Here is an 18,392-nt window from a genome sequence, read left to right on the forward strand (position 1 = left end):
GCCACATTGGAACCCAAGTAAGCTAAGCACTGTCAGATCCTGTATTGCCAAATAGTAATTTACAATTAAATATATACTGGCTTTAGGATATGGTATTGGAAGGGACTGGAAGTTCGCTATCAATAACATTTAATCCTTTTCCTCCTCTTCTCAAAGAGCATTTTTTGTGCATTTCCACTTAGTTCATAGAAGATACGTGAGTACATGTGAAAGAACAGTAGAAGTTGACCTAATAGATAGGATGAAAAAGGGCTTTCAGTGCATATGGAGAGCAGGCCGGGAGATGAAGCTGAAAGGTTGATTGATTCTCATTATTTTCAATACTGAAGTAATTCCCCAAAGAAAATGTGTTTGCTTTCATGATCTTCTTCCTGTCCACCAGGCGTTCTTCAGGTTTTTGTTCCCAAAGATCTGAGTGACACTTCTATACCTGTTGTACATTTATAACCAGACTGAGAAAGATCTGTCAATCTCATTGTTTGCCTATAGAAGAGGTGCAAATAGCATTTTACAGCCCACCATTTGTAATGAGCTTTAAAAATCAGGTAATCCCATTCTAAATCAGGAAGTGGCTCCGTCTCTTCCTGATGGGTAAAAGTTGAATAGAAAGCCACTGCTGCAGAACTCACGTCATCACTAACTGCAGTGTGCATCACCCACCCTCTACAAACCTATGTATGTCATTACTGCAACTTCAGCCTGTATCACCTTGAAAGGGGAAAATAGCCCATGCCACATGGCACTGGAGTTTGAAGCAAGACATGCTAGGGAAATGTTACCACAATTAAATGGAATCAAGTCCTGAAAATTGTTTTGCCTTTTAAAATATTGATCATACCAGCATTTCTAGGCTTTGTCATGAAAAGATTGAATCCCATACGAAAGTATTCCTTTGCAAGTCTCTTAGTGGTCTTTGTCATACAGACCTCACACTTAACATTATATTATCTCCTTACTTTAGTATAAACTCGTAAACTTCTGAAGTAATAGTCACGTAGCTTCTAGTTTCCTTTGTCTTCAGTTAGAAGCCAAGAACTGAAATTCAGTTTCATGTTTTAAATCTAAAATACATTTAGATGCTTTGCAGTTGTTGTAAACTTAGAAAAATATTTTCCCAATTGAAAACCTGATCTCTTTTTTTGTCAGTTACAAGGTAGCTCTAAGCTCTTTGATGTGGAAAGGTGAAAGTGGTTTAGATATTGCGTGACAATAAATTCTCTCATCTTGTACTTGGGTACTTGAGATCAGAATCTCGTAGGTTCGTGCAGGCCTCCAGCTGGTATGGTAGGTCAGACCTTTAGCATGTGTAGTGAATAGGCTTTATTGTAAGTACATGATCGCTTGTGTTTGCCTAAAATAATATCTGCAGTGGAAAATTCCAGCTAGCTGTGTGTGCAGGGCCCAGCCCATCTGCCAGTGAAGTCTGCCTGCTGACTTACTGGTTGCAGGATAGATGATTTGATTAGTGGAGGTAGGACAAACTCGATGAGGATATGAGTACAAACTCACAGCTGTTTGATCTCCTCTTTAGTGTCCTAAATCATCTCCTCCTCTCCTAAACTCTGATTTCGCAGCTCTAGTCTGAGTGTTTTATTAGGGGAGGTGCTTGACCTCCGGAGGGAATGAGAGTGCAGAGTGCTTTGGCAGCTGGGAGGATGAAGCTTGACATGAAGTTCATCAGCTCACTGCAGGTCAGTTAGTTCCTACAGCATGTGCGTTTTATAAAGTGTTCCTGCCACAGGATGGTTCCTGTTCAGTGTTGTTCCGTGGGGTTTGTACACATCGCGCAGGAAGCAGAGAGCAGAATATTCCAACTCAGCCTCTTATATGCACTTTCTTTTCCCTATAATTATTTTATTAAATGGGGAGAAGCACAGAAGAGGAGTAACATCTATCCCAAATCACTTTTTTCTTCTTTTCCAACATAAAAATGTGTTTTAAACATGCATTTTTAACCATGAACATCTCTCATGTCGATGAATTTTGCATAATTACATAATGCAGTGTGCCCAGTGAAAAAGGTTAGGACTTTAAACATTAATAACTTTATTATTCGTGCAGTAGATTTCAGAGTATAAAAATTGCATCTCAACACAGAAGACAAATTAGCTTTTAATTTAAAATACAATGCAAATTCCCAGTGATCATTGGATAAATTATATGTAAGACCACTAACATTTTTACGCTTGCATAATTTACAACCTATTCAGCGATTCCTTTAATGTGTTCGGAAATTGTGTTAGCCTTCATGATGACATTACTGTGAGCTATGAAAAAATGCAGCCCAAAAATGTTTTAAAGAAAATTTAAAAAAAAAAAAAAAAAAAAACCAAACATGTTTTTGCAATTAATATTTTTACATAGCAAGAAGAAAAATGGACTAAAGCAGATAGGATAACTCCATGTACTGGCTGTACTATGCAATGATCCTTACTTATGACAGGTAGAGAAGACCTTATGTTGGGTGATTAGCCCACCTGCCTTGCTGGGAATAACAGTATCTACTGGCATTTATCAATAAAGTTGTGGTGTCCCTGCTTTCTTTCTGTCCTCTCCCTTCTAATTTGTCTCAGTAGACAGAAATGGCCAGACAACTTCAGGGAATCAAGTTAGAAGCTAGGTAATACAGTATTGCTTACTGCAATGTACGCTAACCTGTTTTATTTTACTTCACAGTAAGCTTCGCTGGTTGCTTTGCTTCATTGTATTGATTGCCTGAATATACGTTTTTAGTGACATTTGGTGCCCTGACTGACCTCCTGCTGCTCGTCCACTGGAATGTGGATCATCTTTGCAGCCTGTGTCATTTCTTGGGCAAACATCTCAGATGTAATTCAAGAGAGCCATGTCAAGCCACTCTTCTCATGTCTCAAATGAAAGCAGAGTGGGCAGAATTTGCTTGAACTGCTCTAATTCAGTTGCTTGCAATCATTTAAACAATCCCTTCAGCCTCTTTGAAATAATGGCGGGAGACAGTCTGCACAGGTCGCATGCCTAAGCACTGAGAATGGAAACGTATATAATGTTTTTCCATGCTCATCTCCAGTATCAGTGTTAGCAACAAACCAACTCTGACTGTTTCATGATTGTGCTTCTCAGTCCAAGGCCAAGTATGCAGTTATTTTGTTGTTGCAACTTTATTTATTTGGGTTCTAGCAACGTGTGCAATACAGTAAGTTCAAAAGTGGAGAGGAAAAGTCACTTGATAGGGTGTGGGAGACATACATGAGAGCACAGGGACTCACTGCTGGGCACGTATATGTATGATTCTTGTGACAATGGCACATACCCAGAGGAAGGGGGAAAATGGGCTGAGGACCCCCCGTAATCATGTACTGCATCTCAGAGTGGAGCATTAAGTTACCTGCTGTTATTTTGGACTTACCAGGGGTATTTTGTCGATTATTTCCAAGTATCTGCTACCTAGTCAGCAGAGCTTTCCCCACAGTGCCTATCCACATGTAGGAATTAGCTGAAGCTCTGATTAAAGAGGAGATGTTTTGTTTTGCTCATAAAACCTCTTACCTTCAGTGAAGGGTAAGCAAACACTTAAGCTATTTCCTGAATAAGATTGCTGTCTTTAAGTGGAAACAAAACAACTGAATGTTACAATAGGGAGCTAGGAATCATTGTCTTCATGCTCTTTTGCTATTTTCTGTTCTTTTAGTTTATTCTGCTCGTTATATCTTGCAAACCCTGTAAAGATCTGTTGGATCCATGGGAGGATGTATTACCAATTAGTGATCTTCTGGTTTGGAAGGGAGATCTATTAGCAGGAAATTCTTGCGGCTCTCAGATGATCACCAGCTGTTCAAATGCATTTTGTAATTTAATTTTACAGGATGACAAAAAATTACTGGCCTCTCCAAAGAATAATTTCCAGCAAGGACAAAGGTCTGTTCTTCAGCTGATATTGCAGTAGTTGGGCTATAGTTTTTATCCAAAAAAGGCAGGGCAAAAGGTCACATCATTTAGGTGATGGCAGTTTGAGGCACTTGGACAATGTGGTTTCAGATGACACCGTCAGATGTAAAGTTCCCATTTTTGACTGAGTTTTTCATCCACACTCACTTTAAAAACTGCCAAATAATATTATAAATCAAGTAGGTTGATAAAATACATTTATTGTTTTTAATTTTTTTCCATGTATTTTCTGTATTCAATACAGCTGATAGCACTGTGGCCAAATTAGAGTCCAGCTTTAATGCTTTAAGTTTTCAGGTTCAGAGCGCCTGCCCACAGCTTTCTCTAGTCAGGCCGTCAAGCTACTGCTTCAGGCTCCTATAAAACCTGGGAAAGTTTATAACAGTGGAATATTGTGTTTCTGTGGGGTTTTAGATAGAGCATGTGCTAAACAAAAATGTGATTTTTAATTAATCTAACCACTGCTTCCAGCCATACTTTTGTTCAGAGCATCAGGCTGTGGGTGACATCTTTTTCTTAATATTTTTTGCTAGAGTCTTTTGCCAGTTAATTCATGTGAGCTGCACTAAGCTTCTCTACAAGAATTCAACAAAGTTCAGCTGTAGTTAACTTTTCTCCATAGTCAACTGTGATAGAAAACATACATGAGTTGAAGCAATATGTCTAAATGCCCAGCTTTATGTAAAAAGAATGATATTAATATTTTAACATTCTGAAGGAGAAAGCAGTTATTAATATCACCCAAAGGCATGACTAAAATTGCTCTCTTTTCGAATTTAAAGATTACCATCTGTGTAGCATCAGTAACAGATGTTCTTTTCACCAGAAAAATGTACATGAAAGCAAGGACAATATGCTTGTACGGGCTATTGAATGTAAAGAGTGTTATAGAAATAAAGGAGGAACAGATAGCACAGAAGACAATGTGTTTTGTTGTAAGGGGATCTGGAGAAACTATTATGCTCCTAGCTAAACCAGAAACCTTAGTCGTGGAGGCTTTCTCAAATGGATTAATTGATAAAGCGGTTCCACTTTTATGAAAAAATATAGAAGTTTTTTCAGAATTTTGAATTTCACATTTTTCTTCCTATTGGTTTGTTTGGTTTTGCCTTAATTCATACAACTCCCATGAAATATCCATGCTTTGTAAATGAAAAGAAAATTGTTGGGGGGAAAGGTCCTGCAAATGGATGAGTATAAAACTGAAAGTAGTTCTCGGAGTGTTTCAGAGGTTGTTTACTCTATTCTCACAGCTCTGTTAAATCAAAGTATATGATAATATGTAACAAATTATAGTAACTCCATTTTGATTTGCCAGCTTTATGCAGTGATATCTTTATCTTTGATTTGCAATTAAAGTTTCTCTTATTAAAGGCTGACATGGGCTTGCACGAGTTTTCCTGATTCAAAGCACTTCTTTAACTGTTCCTTTTCCCTCTTTCCTTTTCAGCATGCATCTGTTAACATTTTCTAAACTTTGTATCCCCTCCTGATGCTTTTCCAGGTTACAGAATGGCCAGTAGGAAACCAGGGTTTGCTGTATGACCGTAACTGGATGGTTGTAAACCAGAATGGAGTCTGCATGACTCAGAAGCAAGAACCAAGGTTGTGTCTTGTAAATCCCTCGATCGATCTGAAGAAAAGGGTTATGGTCATCCAGGCACAAGGTTAGCAACCGATATCATTTTCTCCCCTTCGTTATTTGTGTCAAACTTCTAGACAGGGACACCTGCTTGCACCCACCAAACTACTGGATGCTGTGTATGCTTACTGACTTCAGGGACAAATTCTGCTACCAGCTGTGGGCAAAGAGAGCCTAGGCTGTAATATACAGCCTTGGCTAGTTTCCTAGCTTGTAGGCAGAGAGTAGACAGTGACTCCCTATGTGCAATCGTAAAGCGGATGCTCCAGGAAGGAGTAAGGAAATTGTCAGATGTAGAAATTTACTGACCAGCCTGTCTCTCCACATCATGAAGTCCATCGTCCTGAAGGGACTGTTATTGCTGCAAAGGTAAAGGAGTAAGAGCCTAACATCAAACAGCCTGGCCAAAGACCTTCCCATTTCATAGCTCTCCTCCTCATTCCAGCTGTGGGACTAGAGGGGAAGAGTCTTCGGTGGAAATTAGTATGAATTAAAATAAGGACCAGACATTATTCAGCTCAGTTAAATACTTGCACTAGCAGGCAAATATTTCACGATGTTTGGGCTCCTCAGGATTCAACAAAACCCTTTTTATCTTCTGCTGAGGGGAAGGAAAAAAAAAAAAAAAAAAACTTATGGGAAGTATTACGGAAAGCCCTGTGCTACTTGAGGGTGCAAATTATTTACTTTGCTACCAGTGCTGTTAGCACTGAATGCTGGAACAGGTTTGTATTCCACAAAAGTCATTATTAACGGCAAGTTTGCATGTGTCTGAATGGTGTTCATGATTTCCCTGGGGTCTAACATTTACTCAGCCTGTATGTCTTAACCATTAATAATATATGTGCCCACATTTTAAGCAGCTAAAGAAAAACAAGGGAACCTATATTCAGATTTTTTTTCAGATTTGTTAGAAATCCGTATGAGTGGAACTGTAACTACAGTCTCCATGCTGTATGTACATTACAGTTGTTGTCCTCTCCAGCTGTCTCAGTACTCTCCATAAAATTAAGTCTGACCAGTTGATTTTTCTTTTGTCTGGAATAGATTTGTCAAATATGCATTTGGGTATTTCCACTAGTCTTGTGTGATTTTGTGTGTGTGTTTCAGACCCCAAACACAATCTAGTCTCTTCTTAGGAATTCCAGCCTGGCTCATTGGCACAAATGGTACTGTTTTCCCCTCTTCCCTTTGTAATATTTCTTTGGAAAGGTATGGTTAAATCGTGTCAATTCTTTGTGGAACACCTTGCACCTCAAATTTTTGTAGTGCAGTTGCATGGACAGCCTTCTCTCGCAACTTTTAAATTAACAAGTGCTTCAGAACTATTTATAGAAATGCAGTTCCTTTCCATCTCTCTTCTTTTCTGCCAGTGCCTCCTGCTTGCAGACACAATGTGAAGTCATGTCCAAACCTTCTCCATTTATCCTTCACAGTTCCGGAGGTTCAGCTCTGTTGTGCCTTTTGATTGATTCATTCTGCTCTTCTAAATATATTCTTAATTTTTTTTCTTTGCTAGTACCACTCTCTTCAGACAAGTGCATATCCATTAGTATGTTTGCCTGTCAATAGTGTCTGCACTGACATGCTTCAGAGAGTCAGGAAGAAGTTTTCTCAGACAAAAATGACAGTCAAGAAACCCATTTCTCACTGAGATTTACAGTCTCTTGCTATAGTTAGTGCCAGGGTGAAATTCACCTTTAAATACTACGTTTTACTTGGTGTCATTTTGGGAGTTTTCACTGTCATTCACCTTCTTTCCCATGAAAGTGAGAACCATTTCCATCCAGAAGTAACTGACCAAGTCTGTGGATCCCTTTTCTGCCCCAAAATGATTGATCAGCTCTCCAGTGTGCTTTAACAGAAACATGTTTGGCATTTATTTATAGCCTGCTTTGGTACAGCCAGCGTGTAAGAGTGGAGTAAGGTTGTTCTTTCTATAATGGATTCTAGACACCAATAATCTCAGCCCATAAGGTGGTCTGGGCCCTCTTTTTATAGTAGTCCTGCTGGTTTCCACTCTCATACTGTACTTGCAATATGTGGTATTTTTTGTAATGCTTGACAGTGAGATAATGACTCTTACTTGCTTGGGGAGACTATCCCAGAGGTTACTGCTCACAAGGTAGCACAGTGATGGGAACAGATATGAACTGACAGGGTAAGACTGAGCAGGTAAATCTGTAGGAAGTTTTCCCAATATTAATTCTGTTTTCTTTCCTCTTGCCTGCAGTCTAAATGCATGATTTATTTGTTGGTGTTAAATTTTTATTTTTTTCTTTTATCCTTTCACGTACGCAAGTCATTGTTACATCTCCCCCTTAAATCATTTGATGGCAGACAAATTTAACTTAATAAATGGACTCTTTCGTTGAAAACCCCATGTGAATCACTGTTGCTTTTGTCACCGCTCAGCCCAGACTGCCAGTAGCTTGTTGCTAATGCAGGACCTGAAGCTGAACGCCGCGGCGTGTGTGGCTGGAGCAGCAGTCAGTGCGGTGGGCAGCAGTAGCCCTCTGAGCCCGGCCCGCTGCTGCGCGGCCCAGAGCCCCGCTGCCCTACGCCTGTGGCTAGTGGCATTACAGATCTGTGGCACTTAAGCCCGCTGACTCCTCCAGGACTCTTCCAGCTCTGTTGCTTTGGGAGTTTCTTTCTCTCACCGGATGCCTCCCACCCGAACTGCCTTTCCTCGGCTACCGTAGCATGCGTCTTTCGAAGAGTTTTGTGTCCTCCAACTCCCCCCTCTTCTCCCCCCCCCCCCCGCCCTCACACTCCCCGCGCAGTTCCTCCTCAGTGCAATGGGGACATTTCTGGGGGTGAAGAGTGGGCGAGGGAGGCGACAGCGGTGAAAAAAAAAGAGGCAAACCTTCACTGCACCTCTTTCTCTGCTGAACGTGAGAACCCAGGAGCTCCCGGCTGACCGGGTCACAACTGCGGTCAAGCTGGCTGCCTTCCTGCTCCTCTGCAAGGAGGCTGTGACCACTCTGCTTTCTCTACCAGTTTCTCTGCTGTCGTCTGTGCTTTTCTCATTGTGAGAGCAGGCTGTGGCAACGATCTCCATCTAGAGAGCACTTTGCTGTCTGGAGGTGTCTCTCCAAAAGAGAGAGCCTAAGGCAACCGTGCTGCTGGATTAGGTGCCTCTGGTAAGTGCCTAAAGCCCAGTGGAGTGGGGTGAATCCCACACAGATGAATTATGCGTCATTCTTAAAGAACGTTTTGCTGTTACACTGCTAGATTATGGAGAGGACTTTATCTGTGCCACCTTTAAAACATAATGAGTCTGTTCTCTCTCCTGCTCCAGGCACATGCTTTCCTCTCCCTCTAGAACCTTTCATTAGTGGAAAATTCATTTATGGCTATTTTATTTCAATATGGTTTAATACTCTCTGTCTTCGCTGTCCAACAAAATAAAACTGCCAGCATGATTTAGTGTGACAGTAACTACTTCAATACCTTTTGCTGAATCCTCTATGTGCTGAGGCACTGCTTCATGCTCTTTCTTTAGCCCACCCTGTGTGTGGTGTGTCTCCGTAACCCATCTAACAGCCAGTCTCGGATGGGCAGACCTGCTGTCTGACTGAGCTGCCCGTGTGATCCTGCCATCCCTGTGGTTAGCAAGGATATCAGACTGAAGCTCTAGACAAGGCCAAAACTGCTCAGGGGCTTAGGATCCTTCCCTGGCATGCCTGCAAAATTAGTTGGCTTGCAAGGCAGCTGGGGAGCTCCGGGTATTCCCCTGATCCCTGAGGAAGGGGGTAAGTGAGAGCCGAGGGAGAGGAAGAGCTTGTGCTTGGTCTCTCATTGGCCGTACTTTACTTCAGTAGAGGGAGTGCGATTTTAATTTTGAGAAACTGCATTTCTGAACTTTGTCCAAATTATTTCCTTAGGCTATGTTGTTGTTAACAGGCATTTCCTATTCTTTTTGACGTGAAGAGTGTAACTGACCCTTGCTATTACAGGATCCGGTTTGAGAACATCGGTGTAACTTTAAATAAGGCCTTGCAGAGAAAGGCAACTTCTTGTAGCTCGACTGAAGCAGTAAATGGTTAGGCTTCCAGCAACTTAGAGGTGGGCAGGAGCAAGTTCCTTTATTTCTAGAAGCCATAGTACCTGAGTGGGAATCAAAGGAAATCTTCTTTTCCTGCTCCATCAAGTAGAGGAGGGCACAGATTACACTGGGCTCATTCCTGACCAACATAAAAGTAAGCCAAACAGAATTTATCTGGGAATACATTTCTGTAGAAGACTAATTTCTCTCTTTCCATCTCAGCTAACAATCAGCATTACTCTGGCAAGTTGGGCATTAGTTCGCCTCTGAACAGAGGGAGAAATTTTGAGTGTTGTGAAGGCCCTTTAAAATATTGAAGTAGGAAGATGCTAGCAAAACTGAGCAACTAATTACACTTTATGGAGTTTATTGTGCCTTCAAATAGTCATGTGTTACTGCCAATAAAAATAATGGGAATTAAGTGCATACACTGATGAAAGAATATACATGAATAGTTTATATTTCTGGCTATTGAAATAACAGACCTCTAATTTTTCTCATTGACTGAAAATAGGAGCTATAAAGACAAGAATATTTTTTTTTATATTAATACTGTGAGCACATCTGTGAATTTTATTATCAAGCAAATGACCATGGAGAATGACAGCTTTTACATTTTAGTAAATGGCAATATTCTGCTTTATTTTTTTGCCTTAAGATAGAATAAAATTGTAATTAACAATGTTTAACTGACCTAAACATCACTGTAAAATGTGTACTGTTCAATAAAAATGTGATACACTTGCTGATATATAAAAGCAGGGCTTTTTAAGGCCCTGAGACTCTATTTTAAGAAATTCTGTAAGTATGCCTTGCTTAGAAAAAGATACAACAGCTAAGGATGCATACAGGATAAAACATTTCAAACTGTTCTTTCCAGAAGAATGACGCTAAAGATTATTTTTTTTTCAAAATCGAAGAGCATTAGTTCTAGTTTATAAGATGATGGCATTGGCTTCTTTTTCAGGTTGTTGCAAGCAAGTTCAATGCATTTATTACTCACATAAGTGAACCTAGCCTTTCCTGCTCTGTCTTCGCTTCTGAAGCATACTAGCATCATTAGCTAAAAAAGGAGTAGACGTCTTTCTGTATTGAAAACGTGTGTGGAACAGAGCTGATAGTTGGGATATATTAAATCTGAACTACATTTCATTAGTCTTCGGAAGAGAATAAAACAATTTGATTTCACCATATCACAGAGCTGGTAGAGCTTGATTCTTATTTGTGCTACAGTCATACAAACAGGAAGCAACGAGTTAAATTGAAACATGCTGATATAAAGCTGGGGTACAGGAGATCAGTCTTTGCTGGTTTACGTTGCAGTATAATGGAAAAGAGTTAGATCCATTGCAGCCACACAGTAAAACCCTTTGTTCGTCGTTGCAGATTATTGCTTTCAATTAACAGAAAGGAAAATAGTACAGCCTTTCTTTTAGTACTAGTAAGCCACAGTAGCCTTTCCATTTCTTTCACTCATTCTGTTCCAGATAAGAAAACTGTGGAAGAAACTGTTAACATAGATCATTACCAGGGATTCCTCATCAGGTGTAAACTTTGAGGTGGATAGGTGGGAATAATTCTCTCATTAGTGGTTTCCATACATTTTGTCTTTAAATTATTGTAGTTTTATGACACATTATATTTCTTTCCTTGAACAGCCTGTGGTTGTTTTTTCTTCCCCACCCCTCCATCTTTCATCTTTCTATTCACTCCATCTGACCACTCCAAAAAAACCCGAAACAACAGTGATTAACCTCATCTCCTGATTTGCTGAAGGGGGCACAACACTGCTAAACTCATCCTTTCAGCAGAAAGCATGACTGATGCAGTAATTCTGTGACAGTTTCATTGCCCAAGATACACAGACAATGAAGTTACTCGAAGCTGAAACTGTATATTCCTTAATGTGGTTTGGGTACCAAGGTCATCTGCAGCCTTTACTCTTTGCATTATCATTTGGAGCCACCTGCAGGCAGAGAATATTATTCTAGCAAAACCAAAGAGGATTTTTGTCACATGCTATGTGGGAGGCTGCTGTGATTGTGAACAGGTGCAAAAATAAGAACTTTTTTCATGACCCTGTGTTTCTGCATAAATGTTTGGGGTTTTTTTTTAAATATGGTTTGCTCTCTGCCCATCTAGGCATGGACCCAATATCTGTATCACTAGAAGAAAATACTGGAAAAGAGGCTGTGATAAGTGAAAGTAAAGTTTGTTCACACAGGTAAGTGAGAGCAGAGAGGAATCCAAGCTGAAAATCAATGCACTGACACTCAGGACATGACTGGATGGACACACAGGGGTAGAAGTCCTTAAAAAAAGAGAGGGAGGGTGAAAACCAAAGAATGACTTAGTGGACAACTTAGTGGACCAGGAGAAGACAGATGTAGATAGGTAATTTGGCATGCCCAGCATGTCTGGTAGAAAACAGTAAAATTAATTAAAATTTAAAAGGTGGGGAAGACGGTACAAGAAACTATGATGACTTGATACTCACTTGAATAAGGGAGTTCCACTTGCTGCAAGGATGAAAAATGTCTCCCCAGTTACTTCTGAATGACAAGTGGGGGCCTCAGCAGGACTCTAGAATTCAGTTCCTTCAGCTGACAGTAATGATGCTGGCAACTTTGCCCATTTCATGCTGTGCAGATTGAAAATTGCTAGAACCCACTGAGGATATAAACAGCTTTCCTATTTTTTTTTTTTTTTACAACCCTTTTTAATTTTGTTTTGACCACCCGTGTTGATTGGTGTCCCCTTAACAGTCTTGGGAAGATTGCAGGTGAGTATGTGAAATAACATTAACTCTAATCAAGAGACATACCACTTCAGTGAAATATAACATTATGCATAAATTAATTTCCTATCAGTGAACTTAAGTGTTTATCCATCATATTTTCTAAGTACTTCCCAGTCATATTAAGTTTTCTGAGTGGCAGTGTATCAAGTGCCTTTCTAAAGTACATTTGCATTACCTATTATGATTCTGTTCACCAAATCTCTTGGTAAGTCCAACTAAAAGAGCTTACAGATTTACATCTTTTAACCAAGGTATACTAATTCTTTGTAACCCTCTACATTTACTTCTTTGAGGGTAACACATAAACAAACCAGCAGAAGACCTGGCCATTTTCCCCATGGAGCAATGCAGGAAATTATCTTCTCTTTCTTTCCTAGTAGCTATTCAAATGATAAAGAGGATCTTTTTCTCAGAAGTGTCATTTCCTCAGGTAGTGGAATTCACCGAAGCGTCATTTGTTTTAACCATCTGTCCCACTTCCCTTAGTGTTGTCTCATCCTTAGCCTCCCCATGGTTAGCCCATCTATTACAGGCTGTAAAATAGCCTAGGTTATCTTTCTGTCTGTGTGCATATAATTGGCTGCCATACTATTTATTGTAGCTTGTCTTTCATGTCACTGACTGTCATTTTTAATATATGAAACAGGAAATTTTCATGGGAAACTGCTTAGAGTTCTGAGGAGGAAGAAAAGGATGGAGTGACAAAGCAAGGGGAGATGCAAGATAAATTGCACAGAGTGAATTGTGATTAGCACATAAACAAGGCAGGAAGTAAAGCAGAATGAATGGACAACATTGATGAGGCGCCCAAACCGTTCAGAGATGCAACAGCACTGATGCCAGGTTCCTGTGTTTCAGCAGGGGAGCCTCCGGGGCCAAAAAATGGAAATAGGAGCAAAACAGTGGTTTGCAGTAGGACAGGTGATCTGTGGTGTGGTGTCTTTTCTGCAAAGTGTCTGAGATGAGCAGTGGTACCAAAAGTCTTTGTTAAAAGGCTTTTATTCAAAAGAAATGCCTACTGAAGGTATTCTCCACTTAGTAATTCTGCTCTCTGACACTGTTATTTCATCTGGTTCAGCTGGCTTAGGTGGTTACTCTGAATTTACAGAGATAGCTGAGAATAGCACATGATGTAGAATCTGCAAGAAGTCACATGAGCAAGCTTAATTTCCCAGCAGCCACAAAAGTTTACTGAGCCCAAGTTTCCCTTGTGAAGCAGTTCATCAGCGTTAGCCTGCATCTCAGCAGGGGTCATCCATGGGCACGCGCTGCTCGCATCAGAAAGACTTGACTTTCTAGTATAATATCTAACAGTGGACAGAAGTAGAAGCTAGTGATGTTAATGTTATTGATGTTGTAGAAGACCCTAAATGCTCAAGGATAGTGCTCTACTGAAATAGGCAGGGGCACAGCCTCCTCTTTGACAGGCCACAACATCAAGGAGATCAAAGGGAAGGGTATCAGTGGTAGAAGATGACAAAGGCATAGTTAAAAACAAGGTGAACTGAACCTGTTGTGTGTAAATGTATGTATTATATCCCTTGGAATCAATATTCAGACTTCAACTGTCCTTGTTTCTTGTTCCATAAATTACCTAGCTAGGGGGACCAGCTGTAACACACTGAAGCGGAATGGCATAATAAGAAGATGAGTGAGGAACTCAAGGCAAACAGCAAGTAAAATCTTGGCCCTCCTTTATAAATTGCCTGACATGTGCCAAATGAAATATAATGCTGACAGATGTAAAGTAGTTACTCAACAAAAGTAAACATAAGCAGAAAGTTAGTAGAATTGAGCTACAACAGAAGGACTTGGAATAAAACCTTGAAGTTGGTACTTGCTCAGAAAATGGTCTGATGATAAGGGAAAACAATTCGAAGACATAGGAGTCTTGGAATACAAAAACTACACGGTGACATTTGATGAAATACTAAAAATGCTGTGTGTCTTTAACTCAGCCACTGTGACTCAAAATGGTAAGCAAATAAGAAAGAGGGCAAAACTTTGATCCTGATTTATACAGTATTAAGCCCCAGCAGGCTGCTAGAGGTAATTGGCTCGGGAGAGAATTTAAATACTAGCCCCTAACGCCTCTCTTTGAGTGGGAAAAAATGGGGAGTTTGTTTCACCTGTACTGTTACCAGTGAAGATTCATGCCTTTTCATTAGCAGCCTTCTCCCTAACACAGCACTCAGCAAGGACACAAGAACTGCTCAGCTCAGACTATAGAATCCATGTGGAATTTCACCTTTTGGGTGTTGTTCCTTGCCATAGTGCCTGCATCTCGTAATACCAGAGCTTCATTTCAGCTCTAGGACATCGCTGGCTGGATGTGGTTGGCATCAGTCCAGTCTCAGAGTGGGAAAGGGGATGCAGAGATGCACCACAATCAAAATTCAGAACAACCGCTGAAGAGATATCTGATCCCTGCAGGATCAAATCTCTTTGATTTCACTTGTCCTGGCTTTCTAACTGTGTAACTCAGCTGAACCTACAAAGCATTTCATAAAGCCAAGGCACTTCCCTCAATCCTAGGGTTTAGCATCTTTTGCTGTGAGGAGCTGTTGTCTTGTTTCACAGAGCAGACGCTCTCCATGCAGATCAGCTTCTTTGGCTGGATAGGACAAAAAGGTGGGCAGAGGACCACTGCTACCTCGCTTGCCTTACTACAATAATTCTGGCTAGATCAGCATGAGAATTTTAATTCCTCTTATCTGTTTATGCCATTTAAAAGTTAGACGTCTGTCAGATTTTCTTGTGTAGTCAACAGAGTTAAACATTCCCAGAGTGAGAGTCATCCCATCTTGAGGTCTAATATAGATGAGAAGTACTTACCTCTTTCCGTTATCTGTGAGGGGAACCCAGATAACTAATTTAAGACTGAAGTTAAGATTACTCAGAGCTGAGAAATCTAGGATCACTTCCAGTGGTCTGAGCTGAGAGAGGATATCTCAAAGTCTTTCTAGGAGAGATTACATCCAGGTAAAGAGGGCAAATTTACTGCCATCCTTGCATAACTCACTAGACAATTTACTGGTAATGGAAACCATCTTTAAATTGAGAGATAGATGGGCTCTGCTAGTACAGCCATGTTTTAATGTGGAGTGTCTGTACTAACATGACTTAAATTAGGGAATTAGCATAATTGTATGTAATGGGATCATTAAAAATTACATATAGTGTGGCACAATGAGGCAATCTTAAATTCAACTCAGATTAATCCTCTGTTTTAGTAAAAAGCACAGACCAGAGAATAACTTTTTCATAGTACTGTATTGTAATATGTAATATGGGCTACCAGTCACTCTACTTCAGAGTCAGTGTCTTGAGCATTACGATTCTTTATTCCATGGTAATTTTCTGTATAAAGCTAAATTTTATTTCATGAATATTAACTTCAAGACACAGATTAAAGTTGGAGAACTTGGGAGATAAAATTATGCAGAATTTCACATCTCTATCACTCATCAGAGAATACAGATTCTGTATTTTGTATTGCAAGAAGCAGAATAAACATCTTTATTACTTGTCTTCAGTTTTCAAAATTAATGTTTGGGCAATCCAATTTTGGTAAATCCCTCTTTTCTTATAATAGGGTAAAAGCATATGACTGTGGAGAAAGAATTGCTGGCTGGTTCTCTTTGTTTCTTGGTCGACCATGTCGCTTGATAAGACAAAGTTCAGACGTGAAGAACAGGTTACATCAAAAAAATGCAAAAGGTATGTTGTCATTCTTAAAAATATTTGGTTTTCCTCACTTAGTAAACGTCAGGCTCACGGACTTCATACTGATTCTATAACTGCCCTGATAAAGGGCAGTTATTCAGTATTGATCTAGTAGGTTTCAAAAGGTACATTTATACCCAAACTGTGCTTATGCTGCCCTTCTTCTTGTTACATGTGGTGAAAATGTACAGATACACCAGTCTGGGAATTTTTTATCATCATGACCATGATTTTGTCTGGAAACTCAATGATCATTTTGAAAAATGATCATGAAAATTCTGTAAACAAAGAATTTATTCTTGGACTAGATTTCACTATAAAAAAAGGATCAAATGGAAAGAACATAAAAAATTCATAGATACTGCTCTTGTAAATTGTTTTACAAATTTGGTAAAATCTCAGCTCTATCTCAGTTTCCAAATGCATTGCATCATTATCATTTACAGGTTTGAGGGGATTCTTCGAGTATTTCCTTAGTGTCTGGAGCCAAATGAATAATTTTTTAGTGAGAATTAATAAGAAGTCAAAGGAAAGATGAGGTGAAATTACTAGTATAACCTTCCTGATTTTTAACGATCATTTTAGAATCTTGGATTCATTTTTTTAGGTCTGGGATCTGCTACAAATATCTCACTCTCTTTTGTGAATGAAGCACAATACCTCCTGATAAATATAGCAAGCATTCTGCAGCTGAAAGAACATATTTCTGCAAGGTAAGATCCTTCTGTCTCAGCAGTCTTGGATTCCAGAATTTTGACATAAGATGCCGATATAACTGTTTTATCTGGAAATTTAGAGATAGTTACTCTTCAGCATTCAACAAAAATATAGGTGCTAAACTGATATAGTTACTCATTGCTGTATGACTTCTGAACATTTGGATTAAATGCTTGAACATAATCTGTCTGCCAGTCATCTTCAGGAAAATTAAAACAAAATTCTTGTCAAATGATTTGGTGGCAGGATATTCTTGGGAACCAGCCAACTTCTGTTTGTGAGAAGAACGAGTATAATTAGGTTTTCTCAACACAAATAATCTGGCAGGTGAAAATACAAAATCTTGCTACTTGCTGAACTATTTCTTTCCTATGGGAAGGATTAAGATTTAGAGCAAACATTCACAACAGGAATATTTTAAAACTACTTGAAGGACTGGATTAATTTAATTTCTTAATTGAATTTGGCTTTACTTGTACGAAAGTGGAAGATGGAAGCAGCAAATGAAACATTGCGCCAGCCCACAGTTCAAAGATAAGGAACATATTACTGACTAAGTTTTCATATACTGACAGTAGAAAGTTGTTGTTTCTTGAATGTAACTAGGACAGGCTCAAATTTCACACCAAATCTGCCCTTGAGGCCTCCATCATAGCTGTGCATCCCACAGCCCTGACATTTGTCTCTGAGCTCCCTTTTCCTGTCTCCCCAAACTTCCCTGCCTCTACTTGGAGTCCTCTCCTCTTAGTTACCCACCAAACATGCCCCCTGCATTGAAATTCTTGTTTTGAGTAGAGGAGAAATATATATATAGAGAGAGAGCTGTAGGAGGATACGTATAGAGATTCAATATTTAAAACCACTGACGGAATGAAGCATCACTACAGACCCTGGGAGCTTGCATTGCCTGAGGGTTTTCTTTCTTTAGGAGAGAACAGTTGGGCAATTTTGGCATATCATGGCAGTGCTCATCTGGGAAAAAAATGCAGGGAAAAGGTTTGAATCAGTCAATCTCTCAGCCATTTTGACTACCCTTTCTCAGTGATAGTTAACGCCTTCTTTTGAGGCTTGACTGGCTGGGTTACTACTCCTTGGGAGACCTACATTTGCAAGCATCCCTTACTCGGACTGGGCTTTTTCCATGGTGAAACTCAGTGAGGAACCTTCCAGACATGGGATCTGAGGGCAAAGAAAAAGAGTAAGGCACCAAAAGGAGCATAAGTGAGGATGAAGGAGGACAGGGAACTTTGGTAAAACATGCATTGCCAGGTGATACACTGATTTACATGTAGTAACTTCCCCTACAGCTAGGCTTGTAATATCCTTTTTGTCAAAGGAAACTCCAGATGTGACTGGAGCTGCCATGGTGCCTGAGAAGCACATTGCTTCCCACTCTGCAGCAAAAGTTGGAAAACCTCTCCCTATTTTGCCATGCAGTGCTTTCTCAGGGTGCTGGGGAAAATAATTCAGCGTAGATATACAGCATCATCATTCTGCACTGTTACGAAATCATGTTGTAGAAACTTTCCAAATAC

At 39.8% G+C, this 18,392-nt stretch overlaps 1 protein-coding gene across 1 annotated transcript in view; it reads left to right on the top strand.

Moving 5' to 3' along the window:
• MOCOS (molybdenum cofactor sulfurase) overlaps positions 1-18,392 on the top strand; it is a 223,861-nt gene that overhangs the window by 191,984 nt on the left and 13,485 nt on the right. Inside the window, exons 9-12 of the mRNA XM_042798201.1 lie at positions 5,429-5,591; positions 11,757-11,838; positions 16,010-16,134; positions 16,748-16,853. Coding sequence (XP_042654135.1) covers positions 5,429-5,591; positions 11,757-11,838; positions 16,010-16,134; positions 16,748-16,853 — 476 coding nt within the window. The remainder of the gene's footprint in view (positions 1-5,428; positions 5,592-11,756; positions 11,839-16,009; positions 16,135-16,747; positions 16,854-18,392) is intronic.

This window comes from Tyto alba, unplaced genomic scaffold, assembly GCF_018691265.1.
Source record: "Tyto alba isolate M040663 unplaced genomic scaffold, T.alba_DEE_v4.0 Super-Scaffold_27, whole genome shotgun sequence".
Taxonomy (NCBI): domain Eukaryota; kingdom Metazoa; phylum Chordata; class Aves; order Strigiformes; family Tytonidae; genus Tyto; species Tyto alba.